At 36.6% G+C, this 16,467-nt stretch overlaps 2 protein-coding genes across 5 annotated transcripts in view; both read right to left on the reverse strand.

Moving 5' to 3' along the window:
- GLYATL3 (glycine-N-acyltransferase like 3) lies at positions 1–16,339 on the reverse strand. 4 transcript variants are annotated; one of them, XM_077903726.1, is made up of 6 exons: positions 16,248–16,339; positions 12,818–12,935; positions 8,603–8,710; positions 7,557–7,683; positions 3,328–3,454; positions 1–1,581 (listed from the first exon to the last, which is right to left on the reverse strand). In XM_077903726.1, the coding sequence occupies exons 2-6, from the start codon at positions 12,893–12,895 to the stop codon at positions 1,167–1,169; spliced, it is 855 nt and encodes a 284-aa protein (XP_077759852.1). In that variant the 5' UTR covers positions 12,896–12,935; positions 16,248–16,339; the 3' UTR covers positions 1–1,166. The 4 variants fall into 4 exon arrangements, with proteins under 4 accessions (XP_077759852.1, XP_077759853.1, XP_077759855.1 ...); XM_077903727.1 differs by lacking the exon at positions 16,248–16,339 and having other exon boundaries at positions 12,818–13,711; XM_077903729.1 differs by lacking the exon at positions 12,818–12,935 and having other exon boundaries at positions 2–1,581.
- CENPQ (centromere protein Q) overlaps positions 16,273–16,467 on the reverse strand; it is a 19,523-nt gene continuing 19,328 nt past the window's right edge. Inside the window, exon 9 of the mRNA XM_077903725.1 lies at positions 16,273–16,337. Within this exon, the coding sequence (XP_077759851.1) occupies positions 16,332–16,337 (6 nt within the window). The 3' untranslated portion in view covers positions 16,273–16,331. The remainder of the gene's footprint in view (positions 16,338–16,467) is intronic.

Raw genomic sequence — 16,467 nt, forward strand, 5'->3', positions numbered from 1 at the left:
TATTTATTTAATTATTTAAGCATTTAAATTTACAAAAATGATAGATGATTTAGCGAAAAAAAATAGATTGAAATAAAAATGACAGCATTCTGGCTTGACATCTAACAGCAATTATCTATATTGTCTTAAAAAATCATTTATTTTCCCTGATCCTTAAATTTTTCATATACAAAGAATTAGTTTATTATGTTATCAAAATTCTATGTTTATAATATGCATATATAAAATACAAAAGGAATGTATTTATATTTGTGTATCTATGAAAGCACATTTATATGTGCATCTGCATACCACACATTCACACGTATATAATTTCTTATGAAAAAGCAGATTATAAACAAGGAACTGGAATAGGTGATAGGTAAGGTCCAGTCCTATGCTGATATCATCTGTTTCTAGCATTTAAAATGCCCATATCTTCATTCCTCCATTCAAGACCACCGAGCAGTGGGAATTATATAAAAATGCAAATTCTCAGACCCTAAGACTTACTGAATCAGGGATTGTGGGGAAGAGGCTCCACCACTGTGTTGCAGATCTGCCCTTCAGGTGGTTTAGAAGTACCCTAAAATGTGAGAACCACTGCATTTGAACATTCCCAGAAAAGAACTATAGGCTAGAGTTGTAAGCAGAAATGGAAAACCAATAATTAAAGGGGAAAAAAGGAGGATTATTCTACAGAGCACCTGGATCAAAAGTGGTAGGAAGAGTTTAGAGAGACATAGCAACAGGAGGTACAGGGGAGTGTATGTATGGTAGTGGGGAGCAGCTGTGGTTGTGAAAATTCAGAGCTAAGCCCAAGCAGCAATAATAAAGCAGTAGCCACATGCTTCTTTTAAATCACTGTTTTCAGGCTTTCATTTCTATAACTTTGCTGAGAACTGCTGGATTTAGAACCTTTTTCTTGCAGTGGATCCCAAAGGAAGATAATTATCTTCTTCTCAGCCACTGATATCTCTGACCTCTAGTTATTTACCATAGAAACCTGACACAGAGAGAGTGAAGGCTTCTCAGGCTGATCCTGCATGTCTTTTCCAGGCTGCTTTCAACAACCTGAGATTCTTCTGACTCCAGTTTGAATATTCTCCTCGTTGCCAGTTAAGGAGTATATGTATCATCAGGGAAAGGAAGAAAATGCCTGAAGTTTCAATAGGCTAGAGCTAAACTTAGCCAGAGAAAGCTGCAGGGGTAAGAATAAGCCTGTGAAAACGACAGGGCAAGAACTCAGCATGGACACTCTTCAGGAGGCTTATGGATGCCATGTTGTCATCCAGGACATTGCCCTGAGAGGGGAATCCCCGGCTTTGCAACTTCCTGGCCAGCGTGAGGGCCACCAGCCGGCTATAACCTTTCCTGCGATACTCTGGCAGGGTATAGCTATGGCACATAGTGGCAAACTGGTCTGTGAGAGACCAAGAGACTGGGTTTCCCTTGACATCACGGACACATACACTGGGGAAGCAAGAGATGAGGTTTTTGATGTACTGGAGACACTGTTCATTGCCTCCTCGTGACCAAGTCCTGTTGAGTAGATCAGCATCAGTAACGCTCAGGTATGTTAGCCGTGGGGGAGAACTCATTCTAGAAGAAAACAACATGAGAAGAAATGTAAACTTGGGATCATCTGACTACAAACAGCTGCTTGTCTTTTTATACTGATTCAAACTGAGAAACAATCCCAGAGATGTACTTAGCAAATACCAAAATTTTTTCAATGGATTAGAATCTATCACTTCCCACTTATGAACATCTCTCAGGGTTTCATTTCTGATAGGACAAAATACTCATTATATGGGATTTAAATCTTTCCTTCTAATTTTACCCCCATTTCTTATTGCCTTCATATAGATTAGGGTATTTCATTTTTCTGTAAAACAGTTCTCAGACTTGTTAAGTCTAAGTCTGTTGACACCCTCTCTAAAGCCTTGGGTAAGTCCAGATTCTTCGGTCACTAATCTTCTCCTTGGTTTAAAAAAAAAAAAAAAAGTATTAGAATAGAACTTCTATTTGTATGCATCCATGGTCAGAAAAGAAATACAAATTGCTTAACATTTCTAGGCATATAGAGATGCTCAAGTAATACTAATCTTTCTAGGCCTTCCCCTAAAGGTCTGGAAACAGGTCTAAAAGCTCATAGTATTGAGATAAAGACAAAGATAGGAATTGCTGCAATTTCTAAGACCTGAGATGGATTACTTAAAAACCTATGGTACTGGTTTTGCTTCAGAATTTGCTTTTATTCTTGAAATGATCCATGTCATAAGACCATCTCCCATGACTTCTAATGCCATTTGTGCTACGGTCTTTATATAGTAACAGTTTGTGTTTTCTTTTCTTAAGATTTTATTTATTTATTCATGAGAGACACACACACAGAGGCAGAGACATAGGCAGAAGGGAGACACAGGCTCCCTGCAGGAAGCCCAATGTGGGACTTGATTCCAGGACTCTGGGACACACCCTGAACCGAAGGCTGATGCTCAACCACTGAGCCACCCAGGTCCCCCTGTGTTTTCTTTTTGTAAGTGGTTCAGCAGTGTTAGCTCACATTCTAGGCATACTATGGGCTCTGGCATTGGACCAATAATCTAATCACTAAGCAGGGGTAAACAATAAATAAATATAAGCAATTACTGGCTTAGAAGAAGTTTTAATTTAATTTTTGAAAATGAACTTAAAACAAAGGCTGAGAAGCCTGAGGCAAAGAAGCCTCAGGTAGAAATGTCACTGCAAATAAGAATATTGCTAAGGAGTAGTTATATCAGTGACTATGACCTTGTACCTGAAGGACAGGGTATCCAAAATAAAGAGTATACAAATTTGGGAAATGACTGTTCAAAAAGGGAATTATACCATAGTTTATGGGGTTATGAAAAGAGTTCGAGAGGTAATATATTTAAAGCATTCAGTGCTTGGCATAGAATAGACCCATATAAGTCAGTTACTTATCCTTATCCCTGAACCATGAAAAAAACAATACACACTTTGGGCTCAGACAACAGAGGTTATTTGGAATTATTTGGAGGAGGAGCATACCAAGCAATAATTTTTCTGTGTATATAGTGAAAATATAGGACTCCTGGATTCATTCATTACGCACAAAGATGCTGATTTGATTATTTCAAGAACTTATGAGCAGCTAAGCACAGCAGAAAAAAACAGACACACAGACCCAGAGACATATAGACACACAGACATATCTAGACTGTGTGTCCCTACTCCAGGGTACCCAAATATTCCTTAATAATGCTAAGTATTTCAGGTACTGCTATTTGTACTTCTATATAGTTAAGTCCCATCCCACACGTAGAAACTTGATCTACATACAGAGAACTGGTGTCCGGCAGAGTTGAATGAGGAGAAAAATGAACAGCTTTGAAGGAAGTAAGCTTTACACCTAACTGCTTTGAGTTGGCAACAGCTTTGGAAACATCACATAATTCACTCTGCAGCCCTGTACATGGAAAGATATAATGAAAAATATACTTTATTTGAAAACACAAAAAAGGAAGTTCATTGCAGTATTTTTATGCTAAGTATCATCAATACCACCAGTTTGCCACCTTGTATTATCCTAACCATTACATATTTATATATAAATTATTACAGCTACTCTCTGCCTGATTTTCAAACAGTGTGTGGGGTTTTCAAATCCCCATCATGTTGTTTCACATAATCGTGATCTTCCATGAACCTTTCTGATGGGAATATCCCTTAGGAATTTGGAATTGCTTGTGGGATTTTCTTGATTTTTCTGACTTCTCAGACTGATCTTAAACTCCTAAAGGTAAGAGAACTTTTATAACTCTAAAAGTCTATAATCTACTGTATAGCTAGAAGCATAAAATAACTCAGATTTATTTGGCATGGCATTCTGACTTAGAGTCTTCCAGCCTCTTGCCTAGATGTCCATTACAGAAATATCAAGGTATAAATTTAGTTGGTGAGATTTATCCTAAACTTAACTCACTTGGATCCTACTCGTTTATCATAGCTATACTATGTTATGTATAAATTTTCATTCAGTACTTGCATGTAAAGCACTATGCTGGGCATCACAGTGAAACACAAGAATTATAGTCTCTGTTCTGATAGAACTCACTGCTTGGCATGTTATCTTCTGTTTACTTAGAACTGCCTTGCTCTGCTTCTCCAAAATCTTATCAGCTCTATCTTTTCCATTCTGGGTCCTGATTAATTTTATCCTCTGGAAATTGACTTTCCAACTTCCATCCATATCTAAAGGCTTTTTTCCTCCTTCCAGTAAGTCACTTCCTCTTGAAGAATACAGGACTACATGAATAGGAAGACATGTTGAACACAATCTGATATTTAAACTTTGGTTCCTCCCTCAGGGAGTTAAATCTACAAAGAGATAAGTAGGTATTCAAGTTATTGCTATTAAAAATTATAGATGCTGTGGCTAGAATTCCATATTATAACCTGGAATTACATTGAAGTAATTCAAGAGACTATGAGAAAACATAGTTCATCCTAACCAAGGGTATGGATAGTAGTTCAAATAAAATTTCTTTTTTCTAAATTAGACTGAAATAATTTTTTCTCAAAGTCAGACTAACATTTCTTTTTTTTTTTTAAAGATTTTATTATTTATTCATGAGAATACACAGAGAGGAGACAAAGAGAGAGGTAGAGGCACAGGCAGAGGGAGAAGCAGGCTCCATGCAGGGAGCCCGACGTGGGACTCGATCCCGGGACTCCAGGGTCACGCCCTGGGATGAAGGCAGGCGCTAAACCGCTGAGCCACCCGGGCTGCCCAGACTAACATTTCTTTAATAAAACTTTTTAAAATTATAAGATGTAGCAGAGAAAACTGCATAAGACAAATGCATAACTTAATTATTATATATTTTAACTACTACTAAGGCCACAAAATAAAAGTTCATTAATCATCTTTTTTTAAACTTTTATTTAAATTAAATTACTTAACATAAAGTGTATTATTAGCTTCAGAGGTAGAGTTCAGTGATTCAACAGTCTTATATAACACACGTGCTCATGACATTACGTGCTCTTATTAATGTACTAACCATGTTCTACTTATCATTCTCCCAATCACAATTCTCTCACTGTCCTCTAAATAATGTCCTTGTTTTAAGTTTTATTTTGCAAGTGTGAGTCCATAAGCACTATTATTAGATTTTGTCCACTTTTTGTCTGGTAAATCTTTTCATCTACAGGTTTTCTTTCAATATCTGTATCTTCTCCCAACCTCTCTTTAAAAATCCTTTCAATTTATTTGTTGAAGAATCCAGTTTGTTGGGTAGAATTTCCATAGTTTGGATTTTGTTGATTATCTCTCCATGGTGTTGCTGACCATGTCCTTCTGTCCTTTGTGTAGATTACCATTTTAACAAATTATTTTCTCCTTGCTCACAGAAGGAACTTGCACTGACTGTCCTGTCTTTGTCTACCCTACCTCCTCAGACAGGAAAGACTTACTAATTGGAAAAGACAGAACTCAGGCCATTTATTGAATCATAGTTTATTGGACCATAGTACCAGCAAGCAGGCTTCTGAAACTTTTAGTTTAGTGCTCATGTAAATGAGCTCTCTTATGTCCATGCAACTACTAGTGAACAAAAGAGCCTGGCCTATCTGGGTAACTGTATACTTTTTCATTACCTATTCTCCCATGGCCAACACAAAGAGTTTGACTCCTAGTAGTCAGTGGATTAACCCTGATTTAATATTGTTTATGGGTGGCTCTTGGATTAAAAATGACAAAGGCATTCCTGTGCAGAGGGTGCTGTTACTCTGAACACCGGGCACTGAAGTTGCTCCATTGCCTATTTTTTTTTTTTTTTAAGATTTTACTTACTTTTTCATGAGAGTCACACAGAGAAAAGCAGAGACATAGACAGAGGGAGAAGCAGGCTCCCTGGAGCTTGATGCGGGACTCGATCCCAGGGCTCCAGGATCATGACCTGAGCCAAAGGCAGATGCTCAACCACTGAGCCACCCACATGCCCCTCCATTGCCTAATTTTTAATCAGCCCAACCAATAGCTCTGTGGCAGCAAGATAAAAGATTGGCCATTTCTATGGCGGTAGTAGGTCTTTGGAGTTGTTCATGATTTGGGTATGTTTTGGAAACAGCACTCTTTAGGTGTCTGGTTAAAAATAGTGAAGATACTGATGATTTCTTTGAAGCTACTCAGTATTTCAAGGAAACTGTAGTTCTTACCATAGAAGCCCATAGCCAAGAGGCCACATCAGCGGCCAAAGGTAATGCCCTACACTGATTACATGCTAAATGAGAGGCCTTTAACACTCCAGCTATTTTAGGTGCTATTAACTTACATCTGTCCCCACTAAACTTCAGGAAGGATGACTGTGTCAATTTAAATGATGATACCTGACTCATGACTAGCAGCTCAGCCTGCTGGGGGAAAAAATATTGGCAATTATAGAGATGTTCTCTTCCTAATGATGGCTGCAGGTGATTTGAGGAGAGTGGGCCTATAGCACCACCATCTATCCGATTACTGCCATGATTTTTCACACCAAGTAAAAGATATACTCATTTCCACACTAAAGTAATAATGGTGAAAACATTTTCCTAGTTTGGCTAAATGAGTGGTAGAACCATGTCTCATGTCTAACCAGTGTAACTGAGGTAAATATGTAAGAGTGAGAGATAGTTTAGAACTTCTATTATAACACCTTTTTGAGCATTTCCAAATGGATGTGATAAAACACCCCAAATCTTTAGGTTATGAATATGCATTGGTCATTATTTGCAGGTAGGTAGGAACTTTCTCCTTGTGAGAGGGCCTCAGTTGTTTGCTGCTGAAAAAAATTATCAGACTTTGTATTTCTAGCACGAGAAATCCTCCCTTGCTATCAAATGATCAAGGAATTCACTTTCAATGGAAAAGTTAAAAACAGTAACTTCATTGACTGTATCACCTCCCAATTGTTATGAAAAGTTGAAAAAGTGATACACTGAAGCTGAAATTGTCCATGCACACTATCAGAAACTCTAAATCTAATTCGGACTTGGGCAAAATTCTTCCACTAGCATTGACAACCATGCAATTATCTCCTTGGATCTCAAATATACTCTTATCTTACTAAATCATGTCAGATATCATATGCAAATCAGTTAATTATCTCTTTCCAGAATCACCTGCTTCAGAAAGAAGAAAAGACCTACCTATTGGCTTATAGTTAAGTTAGAGTCACTTTAAAAGATTGTGACAGGAAATGATTAAGAGTAATAAAGAAACACATGCTGTGATACTTAGTGATATCCATATTACAGTAACAGTGGGGGGAAATATCACTTGAAAGCAGCCCCATTTAAACGTCTTCTACTTACCCGAAAGGCCAAGCCTCATTAGGAGTAAAACAAGTGTTCTTACAAAACATAATATGTAAATTTTAAGTACATAAAATGTATATATATGAATTTGTCCACTTATGTGGACATTATCATATATATTATCATATATGTGAAATATATCTATCTGGCATGTATGACAAAAATGAGAAAAAAACAAAGACTGCCTAATATCTTGCACTTGATGTCACCTTGTATTTGAAAAACTTGATCCCAGTTGATAACATCACGTTCTTCCAATAGCTGTTGGTAAGCCCTGACATCCTTGTAGAACACAGCATAGGCATTAGTATAATGGTCCAGGTTGTCTGTCTCAGCCTGGGACAGAAGACATAATCATAAAAACATACATATATTCTCCATGTAACTCAAATCCCAGATAGATTAGATACCATTGACTACATATGTCTAGATAATTCCTGTTACCAAAATTAGCCATCTATTAACAATGGCTAGATGGGGATGTGACTAATATACTATAGTGAGGGAAAGAACAGAAATTTTGGAACTTTTGCTTGATTATATTTCTGGTATTTGGGAAATTTTAAGATATCTATTTCATATTTTTCTGGTATTTTATTTATTTATAAAAATGAAAAGTATATGACTTAATGGAGACACCTTAAATATAACTCTCAGAACTTTCCTATGTGGTCAGTGTAGCACATTTGATCATGTGAGCTTCCCCTTGTCCTCAAAGAATGGGGTAGATGTCATCCTTTTCAATCTTCTTATGTATTTACCCACATGACCAAAGTCATTGGTCCTCAGCCATCATCAAACCAGAGGAAAAATGAGTATGCAGAAGTATATATGCTTCATTCTTCTAGAAATTGTGAAACATTGAAGAAACACTATTGAACACGTTTTTCATATGCCTGATACTCCAAAGACAATCAAATTAGAAACTAATGGTGAAGGGCACCTGGGTGGCTTAGTGGTTAAGCATGTTTTTGTCTCAGATCATGATCTCAGGGTCCTGAAATCAAGCCCCACATCAGGCTCCCTACTCAACGAGGAGTCTGCTTCTCCGTCTGCCCCTTCCCACTGCTTGTGAACACGTTCTCTTTCTCAAATAAAGTCTTAAAAAAGAACTAATGGTGAAATATGTAGCTTCTTATGCTAATATATATGGCTGTGATGATTGTAATATTGCCTTTACCTAATCTTTTCTTTTTAGTTGATGCCAACTCCGGTTTTGGGGGTTTGTTTTTGTTTTAGCCTTTTAAACCTGTACCTCTTTCTGTCGCCGGGTGATAACAGCTTTGAAGTCTGGCCATGAATCCACTACCACTTCTTTTTGAAAGGGATTCCCACGATTTATGTTCATCACTGCTCCATAAACCTGAGCCAGAGAACCCAGAGAGACAAGCCAATCACATTACTAATTCTTTCAGTTTCATATTACCGTTTCCACTTCTTCTTCTATGGTATAATTGTGGCCATGAGAGGGGAAATTATATACACCTATATATACACCTATATATACAACATGCACACATACAAACCTTTCTCTTGCTTTTTCATTACTATACATGAAAACTGTAAAAGTCTAGGAAAGCCTAAGAAAACTCTCCCCAAACTTAGGTTTTTACTGTACAGCAGTGAGAGGTACCGAAACAATATGCTGAGTAAATGGCACACAGATCAATAATACATACTTACAGAATGAATCAGAATCTGATATATGGATTTAGGGCTAATAATCATTGAGGGTAATCCCCCTTCCCAAAAAAGCCCCCTGCTTTTCAGATTTCATGGAGCGAGGCTCTATAAGCATTCCCTGAGGGTTGTAATTATGTCTTATTCATTATTACATACATGGAGTCTGACACAGTGGATCAACTGGTTGTTGACTAAACAATTCTGAATGTTAGGATTCTGGGAACACCTGGGTGGCTCAGTGGTTAAGCATCTGCCTTCAGCTCAGGGTGTGATCCCAGGGTCCTTGAGTTGAATCCCGCATGGGACTCCCCTGCAGGGAGCCTATTTCTCCCTCTGCCTGTCTCTGCCTCTCTCTGTGTGTCTCTCATGAATAAATGAAGAAAAATCTTTAAAAAAATAGAATTCTGTTCTGTGGCCTTTCATATTTTTTTTCTCCACTAAGAATCATAGATGCTTGCCCTACAAAACCACTTTCATATGCTATGGGTGCTTACAGAAAAGAGATAATTGTGGTTGTAACAAGGAGAGATGAGCTCCAGGCTAGTGTTCCTAGCAGTATTTTCATAATAAATAGAAAGTGAAAACAGTGTAAGTCTCCATAAGCAGTGGACAAAATGAATACATTGCAGTATATTCATACTATGGATTATAAAACAGAAACTTAATGTTGAGCAAAAGAATGTAGATACAAAAAGATATCCTATGTGCTCCAATTTATATTATATTAAGAAATAGATAAAACCAAATTATGGCTTTAGAAGTCAGGATGGTGGTTACTTTTGGGGAGCAAGGAAAGATAATGTTTGGAAAAGAGCACTGGGGGATGGGATAGGGAGAAACCACGTCTGAAGTAATGCTTTCTTTATTGGATTGCAGGTTGTACAGATATTTACTCTATGAAAATTCAGAGTTACATAATTACGTTGTGTGCACCTTTAGAATGTGTTATACTTCAGTGAAAACTAAATTATAAGGGCATTGGAACCTACATCTTACCTCTTTTATCACATCTTGATTCAAATCACTTACCTCAATACCTAGAACATTATTCAACTCTCTTCTGTCTGGCCCAGTCTGGGACCTCACTCAAATCTTTCATAGAATGTATCTTTTCAAATTTAGTTGGGCTAATACTGAGTGAAAATCTGAGAATCAAATTAACATGGAAGGGTCATGCTTTTTCTCTTTAAATTCTGGGGCTGCCAATCTTAATTATACATAATCATAAGTTTATTAAAATGTTTATTCCCATGAAGAAACCATATATCTCTTTTCAAAGATGGAGCTTAGTATATGAGTGGAATGTTTAGAAGGTTTAAAAATGTTCTTTCCAACATTCAGATTTTGAAAGAAAAAAAAAACATGACCTGTTTGTAAGAGATTTTCAGCTGACTGAAAGATTTGGCATTAGTTGAGAATAACAAAACAAATGCTTTTGACAGCTATTTATTCAAAAGGTGAGTGCTGTGAGGAGATGGGAAGTAGCTAGGGGAAGTAAGGATGCTTGCTGGAGGAATGAGCAGTTGGAGTTTGTGAAAGAAATTTGGAGAGATATTTAATTACTGAAATACTAACATGAGGTAGGTGGGGGGATGGTGAAATGTGATGGGGGATTAAGGAGTGCACTTGTAATGAGCACCGGGTGTGTATGGAAGTTTTGAATCACTAAATTGTATATCTGAAACTAATATTACATTGTAAGTTAACTGGAATTTAAAAAATTTAAAAAAGAAAAAAAAAGATTATAAAATACATACCCATAGCCTCAAAAAATGGAGGCAGTGTGACCAACAAAACATTTTATTCTTTATCGTTTTTATTCTCTAAAGGGCATAGTGTAAATAGAAGAGGATTTTGAAAGTATGGTCAGAGAACCCAAGCTATGCATTATACAACAATGCAATAACTGAAGTAAGACAAAGAGACTCAAAGATAAGCTAAGCAGCTATTAAAGAGAAGATTATACAAGTAAGCCATTGATTTGTGCCTAGCCTACACAGCTTATTTATCTCTTATTTCAAATGGTGTTATGAGAAGCAAACCTTTAAAAACAAAAAAAACAAACAAACAAACAACCACGCGGTTTGGAATCTGATAACTTGCATTTAAATCTGAACTCTTGCACTTACATACGGGAAGAGATTTAGTAATATCACCCGTAAAATTATGTTAATACCTGCCTATTTAGAGGTATTAATATTACACAGGGATTAATAGGTTTTATAAAGCTCAACTGAGATAATGTGAAAGATATTTTTAAAAAAATGATACATACTATTTGGATCAACTCAACTAATTTGAATTCAGAGATCCTTAAAAAATAAGACTGGAACAGGTGAGGGTTAATAAGTAATTATTTTATAACATTGCCAGTGACCAACAACAGTTTATTGAGAATTATTATGAGCAAAGCTCCACGGCAAACAGTATGGGAGGTGTCAAAAAAAAAAAGTCAATATCTACACCTGGGCATCTGGTAGCTAAGCTGTTATGTGAAAAGTAGTAAATATGAAAACAAAGAAACTGAGATTTAACCAATTCTTTACTTGCTTTTATCTTTTTTGGATTCCAACTTATTCATTTCTAAAATGGGTTAATGGACATCTTACAAAGTTGTTGGAAGGATAAAACAAATTAAAATTATCTGTCTGCTAAATTACTATCCAAATATAATATTTATAATGTAGGTGCCCATCATTTGTCTTGATGATTATATCTTAGAAGGTTACCTGTGAAGGTCACCAAAACCTTTTTAGTTCTTTCTGGCAAAAGAGTGGGCCAAACATTGATTTGCCACAGTGTATGCATTCAAAATGGGAAATTTCCAGTCAGATTGTCCATTTGGTATTCTTTTAGCCATACAATTCCAGATTATCAATCAGTTTTTCTCTAGCACATATAGGTTAAACATGATCCATAAGGCAAGATGATTAGATTTAATCAACCTAGTACAGTATTCTAGATCACTTGTTAACGTTTAGTGTAAACAAGGATTATGCAGGGTGTGTGCCAAAAACACAGGTCTCTGGTCTCTGTCTTTAGCAATTATGATTCATTATATCTCTTCTGGATTAATAGCAGGCCACTCATATTTGCAGTCAAATACTCTTAATACTGAGCTATTTTCGCCCTGCCACTCATATTTAAAAATCACTGTTGTATGGCTATCTCTTTGATCAAGAATCTCAGCCTTCAAAGACAATTTCTTTGCATTCTGCATTTTTTCTCCAAGTGCTTAAAATCTTTTTAATCTCACATTAATTTGTAATCTCTGATCAATGTCCTTTTCCACAGTAGCTCTGAGTTGTCAGCAGGCCCTCATGGACATTGAGCCAACTTCGACAGATAGAGGCTTAATGACCAACAAAACCATTGAAAAAAACTTCAATAATTAAGATGTTGAAAATAGTCAGAAAAATTTTATAATGACCCCTGAACCTCAGCTCCATCATAAACCTAGGTTATGTTCTTATGAGCAATGACACTTAATCCATACCCTTCTGCCATTAAAAAAAGTTTAAAACTCGAGTTTACCTTAGAAATAATCTAGTCCATCACCACCCAAGTTTTCCTAAAAGTAATTTAAAGTGACAAAAAACAATCATCAGGGCTGTATCTACAATGCATGGATGGAATCAGTCTAGCAGGAGGGGACTGGGAAACTGTTTAATAAGTGCTCCAAGAAAGTCCTGACATCGAAAAAAATTGGGAAACAGCCACAAGTCTAATATTACTTCATAGATTAATAAAAGAAAGAAATTAAAGAAAGCTCTTAAATGTAGAATACCTTGAGTGATTCAGGAAAGTGACTCTTCAACATTTTTTCCAGTATTAGTAATTTGGTAGAACAGTTTAGCACTTGCATCTTCTCCAGAGCTCTAGCAATTCCACACCTAATTAAAAACCTGAAGGTATATGTTTAGTTTTTGCTTGTTAACATTTGAATCTCCTGAGGAATATCCTTGAAGTCCTGTTTTCACTGGATGTAATTTGAAATGCAGCTGCTCCCTCTGAAGAGGGGAGAAGAAGGAAGAAGAGAGGCACTGAAGTGGGTAAAGCAGAGAACATGTGGAAATAGGGAATGTTAATGACCGAATCCTGGATAGAAGTGAGTATCCATACTGGGTTAAGTCTTCCTATGATACACATTCACTGTACGCTAAACTCTTCCTTTAGGACATAGTAGCAGTTGTAATGACTCATTTATTTGTGTTTTCATTAAGTATGTCTCAGACTGGGAGGTAAAAGAAGGAAGGATACATCTGCTTTGTGCTCCACTGTATCCCCAGCATCTACAGGGTCTGGCACATAGTAAAAGGCATTCTAAGTAGTTGCTGAGTGGATGATAGGAAACTCAGAGTAAGAGTCTTAGGGTTAAGTAGAGATACTCCTTTTCACAATGTGGGGCAAAGAACCAGAAAACGACGTGAGTGGGTCAGGTGAACAACTTGCAGAGAAACACCTAGATTGAAGATGAAAAATCAGATGTGAGCAAAGGCTGAGGCTCATTTTAGTTAGATAAAACCAAGGAATAAAAAAGGGACTTAATACAATGTATATAATTCAACCGTTGATATATAATTATATTTTCTAGATTTGGGGGCTACGTATCTCCTGCTTTTTGTCCCTAAGAAAACATTTTTCCCCCAAAGTTCCAATCAAGTCTTGACTGATTTATTTATTTATTTAATTTTTATTTATTTATGATAGTCACACAGAGAGAGAGAGAGACAGAGGCAGAGACACAGGCAGAGGGAGAAGCAGGCTCCATGCACCTGGAGCCCAACATGGGATTCGATCCCCGGTCTCCAGGATCGCGCCCTGGGCCAAAGGCAGGCGCCAAACCGCTGCGCCACCCAGGGACCCCAAGTCTTGACTGATTTAAAACGTATTTTTTTCCTCTATATTTGCAACAGGGTAAAATATATTAAGAAAAATTAAGTTTAAATTAAAATTCAGGCAAGGTAGAAATAAACGTACATGCCAGCAGGTAAAGCAAATGGACTATAGTCTTACATATAAAGTTAATACTCTTTATTTTATTTTTTTAAAGATTTATTTATTTATTCATGAGAGACAGAGAGAGAGAGAGAAGCAGAGACACAGGCAGAGGGAGAAGCAGGCTCCATGCAGGGAGCCTGATGTGCGACTCCATGCCGGGTCTCCGGGATCACGCCCTGGGCTGACGGCGGTGCTATATCGCTGAGCCACCTGGGCTGCCCAAGTTAATACTCTTTCTTTGTGGATTCCATATTTGTGAATTCACCTACTTGCTAAAATTTACCTGGAGCCCTTTAAATCAATACTCACAGTGCTTTCACAGTTATTTATGGATGTATGTGAATCTCCAGTGCCAACATTATCAGTTGAAGTTGCAGAAGCTGACTTCCTGTTCCAGCTCTTGTACTCTAAATATTTATTTGCTTTCTGTTGGTGATTTCACTATTTTAAAATGGCCCCAAGCATAGTACTCAACAGCTGTCTATAGTGTTATGTGCAGACTGTGATGTGTCTTACCAAGAAGATACATGTGTTACATAAACTTCCTTCAAATGTGAATTATAATGCCCTTGCCTCTGAATTCAATGATAAAAAATCAACAGTATGTATTAAATAATGTGTCTTTAAACAGAAATACACATAAACAAGGTTATGTGTTGATCTTCTGATGAAAATGTTGTGATTAAAGACTTGCAGAAACCTAATCTTATGTTTTCCCTACCTACAGTGATCCCTGTGGCATTATGCAACATAACTACCACAATGAGAATCAAGTGTATTTGCAGTAGGTAGAGCACGTTTTGTACTATAAGCTTTCTAGCAGCCAACAACAAGAGAAACAAACATGATTAGTTACATGGTTCAGCTTGTCCATACAATTAGTCTTATGCTCTTGGGGCACGGCTCTTGATTTCGGCTCAGGTCATGATCTCAGTGTCCTGGGATGGACCCCCATGTCCAGCTCCCAACTCAGCTGGGAGTCTGCTTCTCCTACTCCACCACCCTCATCTCATGCCCTCTCTGCTCGTGCTCTCTCTCGCTCGGTCATAAATAAATAAAATCTTTAAAAAATTTTTTTAAGTACAATAAATAAATCTTTAAAACATTATTCTTATGCTCTTTACCATAGCATTTGCTTGACTTTTCACTTGTACTATTGCTAAATGAAATTATCTAACTTCTAAATAATCAAAACCCTCCTTGATCTGGCTTCAATATTCCTTTCTAGATTACGAAGCTCTTTCAATTCACAAATTATGCAAGGAGACAAACATTGATGACATTAAAATCAGAGAATCATTTCTCCCATGGGTTCAAACAGAGAGGGCATTATAATTAATGAACACCACTGGACAATCTTTCAGTAAACAATGATGAATTTCATAAGGACCTTTTATGAAATAAATATTTTTTGAAGGCCACAAAACAGAATGCAGGAATTCTCATAGAGACAAAAAATATTTTTTTACAGATATTTTACAGATTTTTGAATTACATTAAAAAGTCTTAATGACAACCATTACTTCTGAAAGCTATAAGATCAGAGGGTCATAATACCACCAATCAATTATAAATTCCCCATAATTCGTATCTGTTCTAGAATTGGAAGGTGAAGACTTGTAATTCCTCTGACTCAACTGTTATCAACAACAGACTAACTGAAATCTTTGTCAAAGAATGTAATTATACTCATTTAAGTTTTAGGGATTAAGTTTATTTGGGGCACTGAAATGTCCCTCAGCACACAACAGGCACCTAAAATATTTTAACATTAATTGGGCAGTGAAAACAACACTCTCCTGGGAGGCCTTTCTTATAAATAAATAAAGTATAAAATCTCTGTTTTTATAAAGATAATATAGCACTTACAGTACAATGGTGAACATTTGTTAATGAGGAAATCGAGTTTTTTGAAGCACCTCTGATCCAATGCTAGTAATTATTTTTCAGCTGATAGGCTTTCTCTTTAGAGATGCCTCTTTTATCTGTTTCTCTAGTTGTGCCCCTATCAGTGCAAATAATTTTATATTCTGTAATGCTTCTTTTCCTCATATTAAAATTTAAAACAGTAAAACAAAAAGCAAACATCTTTTCCTGTAAACCTGATGATATATTCTTCCTGCATAATACTGAAATTCATCTCCCCTATTTCTCTCATTTCTTCTTGCAATTATAATCAATGATTTGAAATGTTATTTTAATGAATAAATGCTTACCTGCTGTTGAAATTTCAGTTTGTATCAGGGTAGTGGTTCCTTCTTCATAAATGGTGACTTTATTCTTCAAGCCTACGTCCCTAATTAGTCCTTAGTGGAAAGAGGAAAGGGGAAAAAAAAGTGTCCACACCTGTAGTTAGGGAGGAGTTTATGGTGTCAGGTGAAAATCATCATGCATACAGCACTAGTATTTTCACTCCACCTCTTCCATCACATTTAG

The sequence above is a fragment of the Canis aureus genome, chromosome 7 (assembly GCF_053574225.1).
Source record: "Canis aureus isolate CA01 chromosome 7, VMU_Caureus_v.1.0, whole genome shotgun sequence".
NCBI classification, from domain to species: domain Eukaryota; kingdom Metazoa; phylum Chordata; class Mammalia; order Carnivora; family Canidae; genus Canis; species Canis aureus.

Bases quoted from the DNA above. Each gene is read 5' to 3' on its own strand.
- GLYATL3 (XM_077903726.1), bottom strand. From the start codon at position 12,895: ATGCAAGTGCTAAACTGTTCTACCAAATTACTAATACTGGAAAAAATG. The intron at 7,684-8,602 runs GTACAGGTTTAA...CTTCTGTCCCAG, and splicing joins TCACCCGGCGACAGAAAGAG to GCTGAGACAGACAACCTGGA. The intron at 3,455-7,556 runs GTGACATCAAGT...TTCCATGTACAG, and splicing joins TCAAGTTTTTCAAATACAAG to GGCTGCAGAGTGAATTATGT.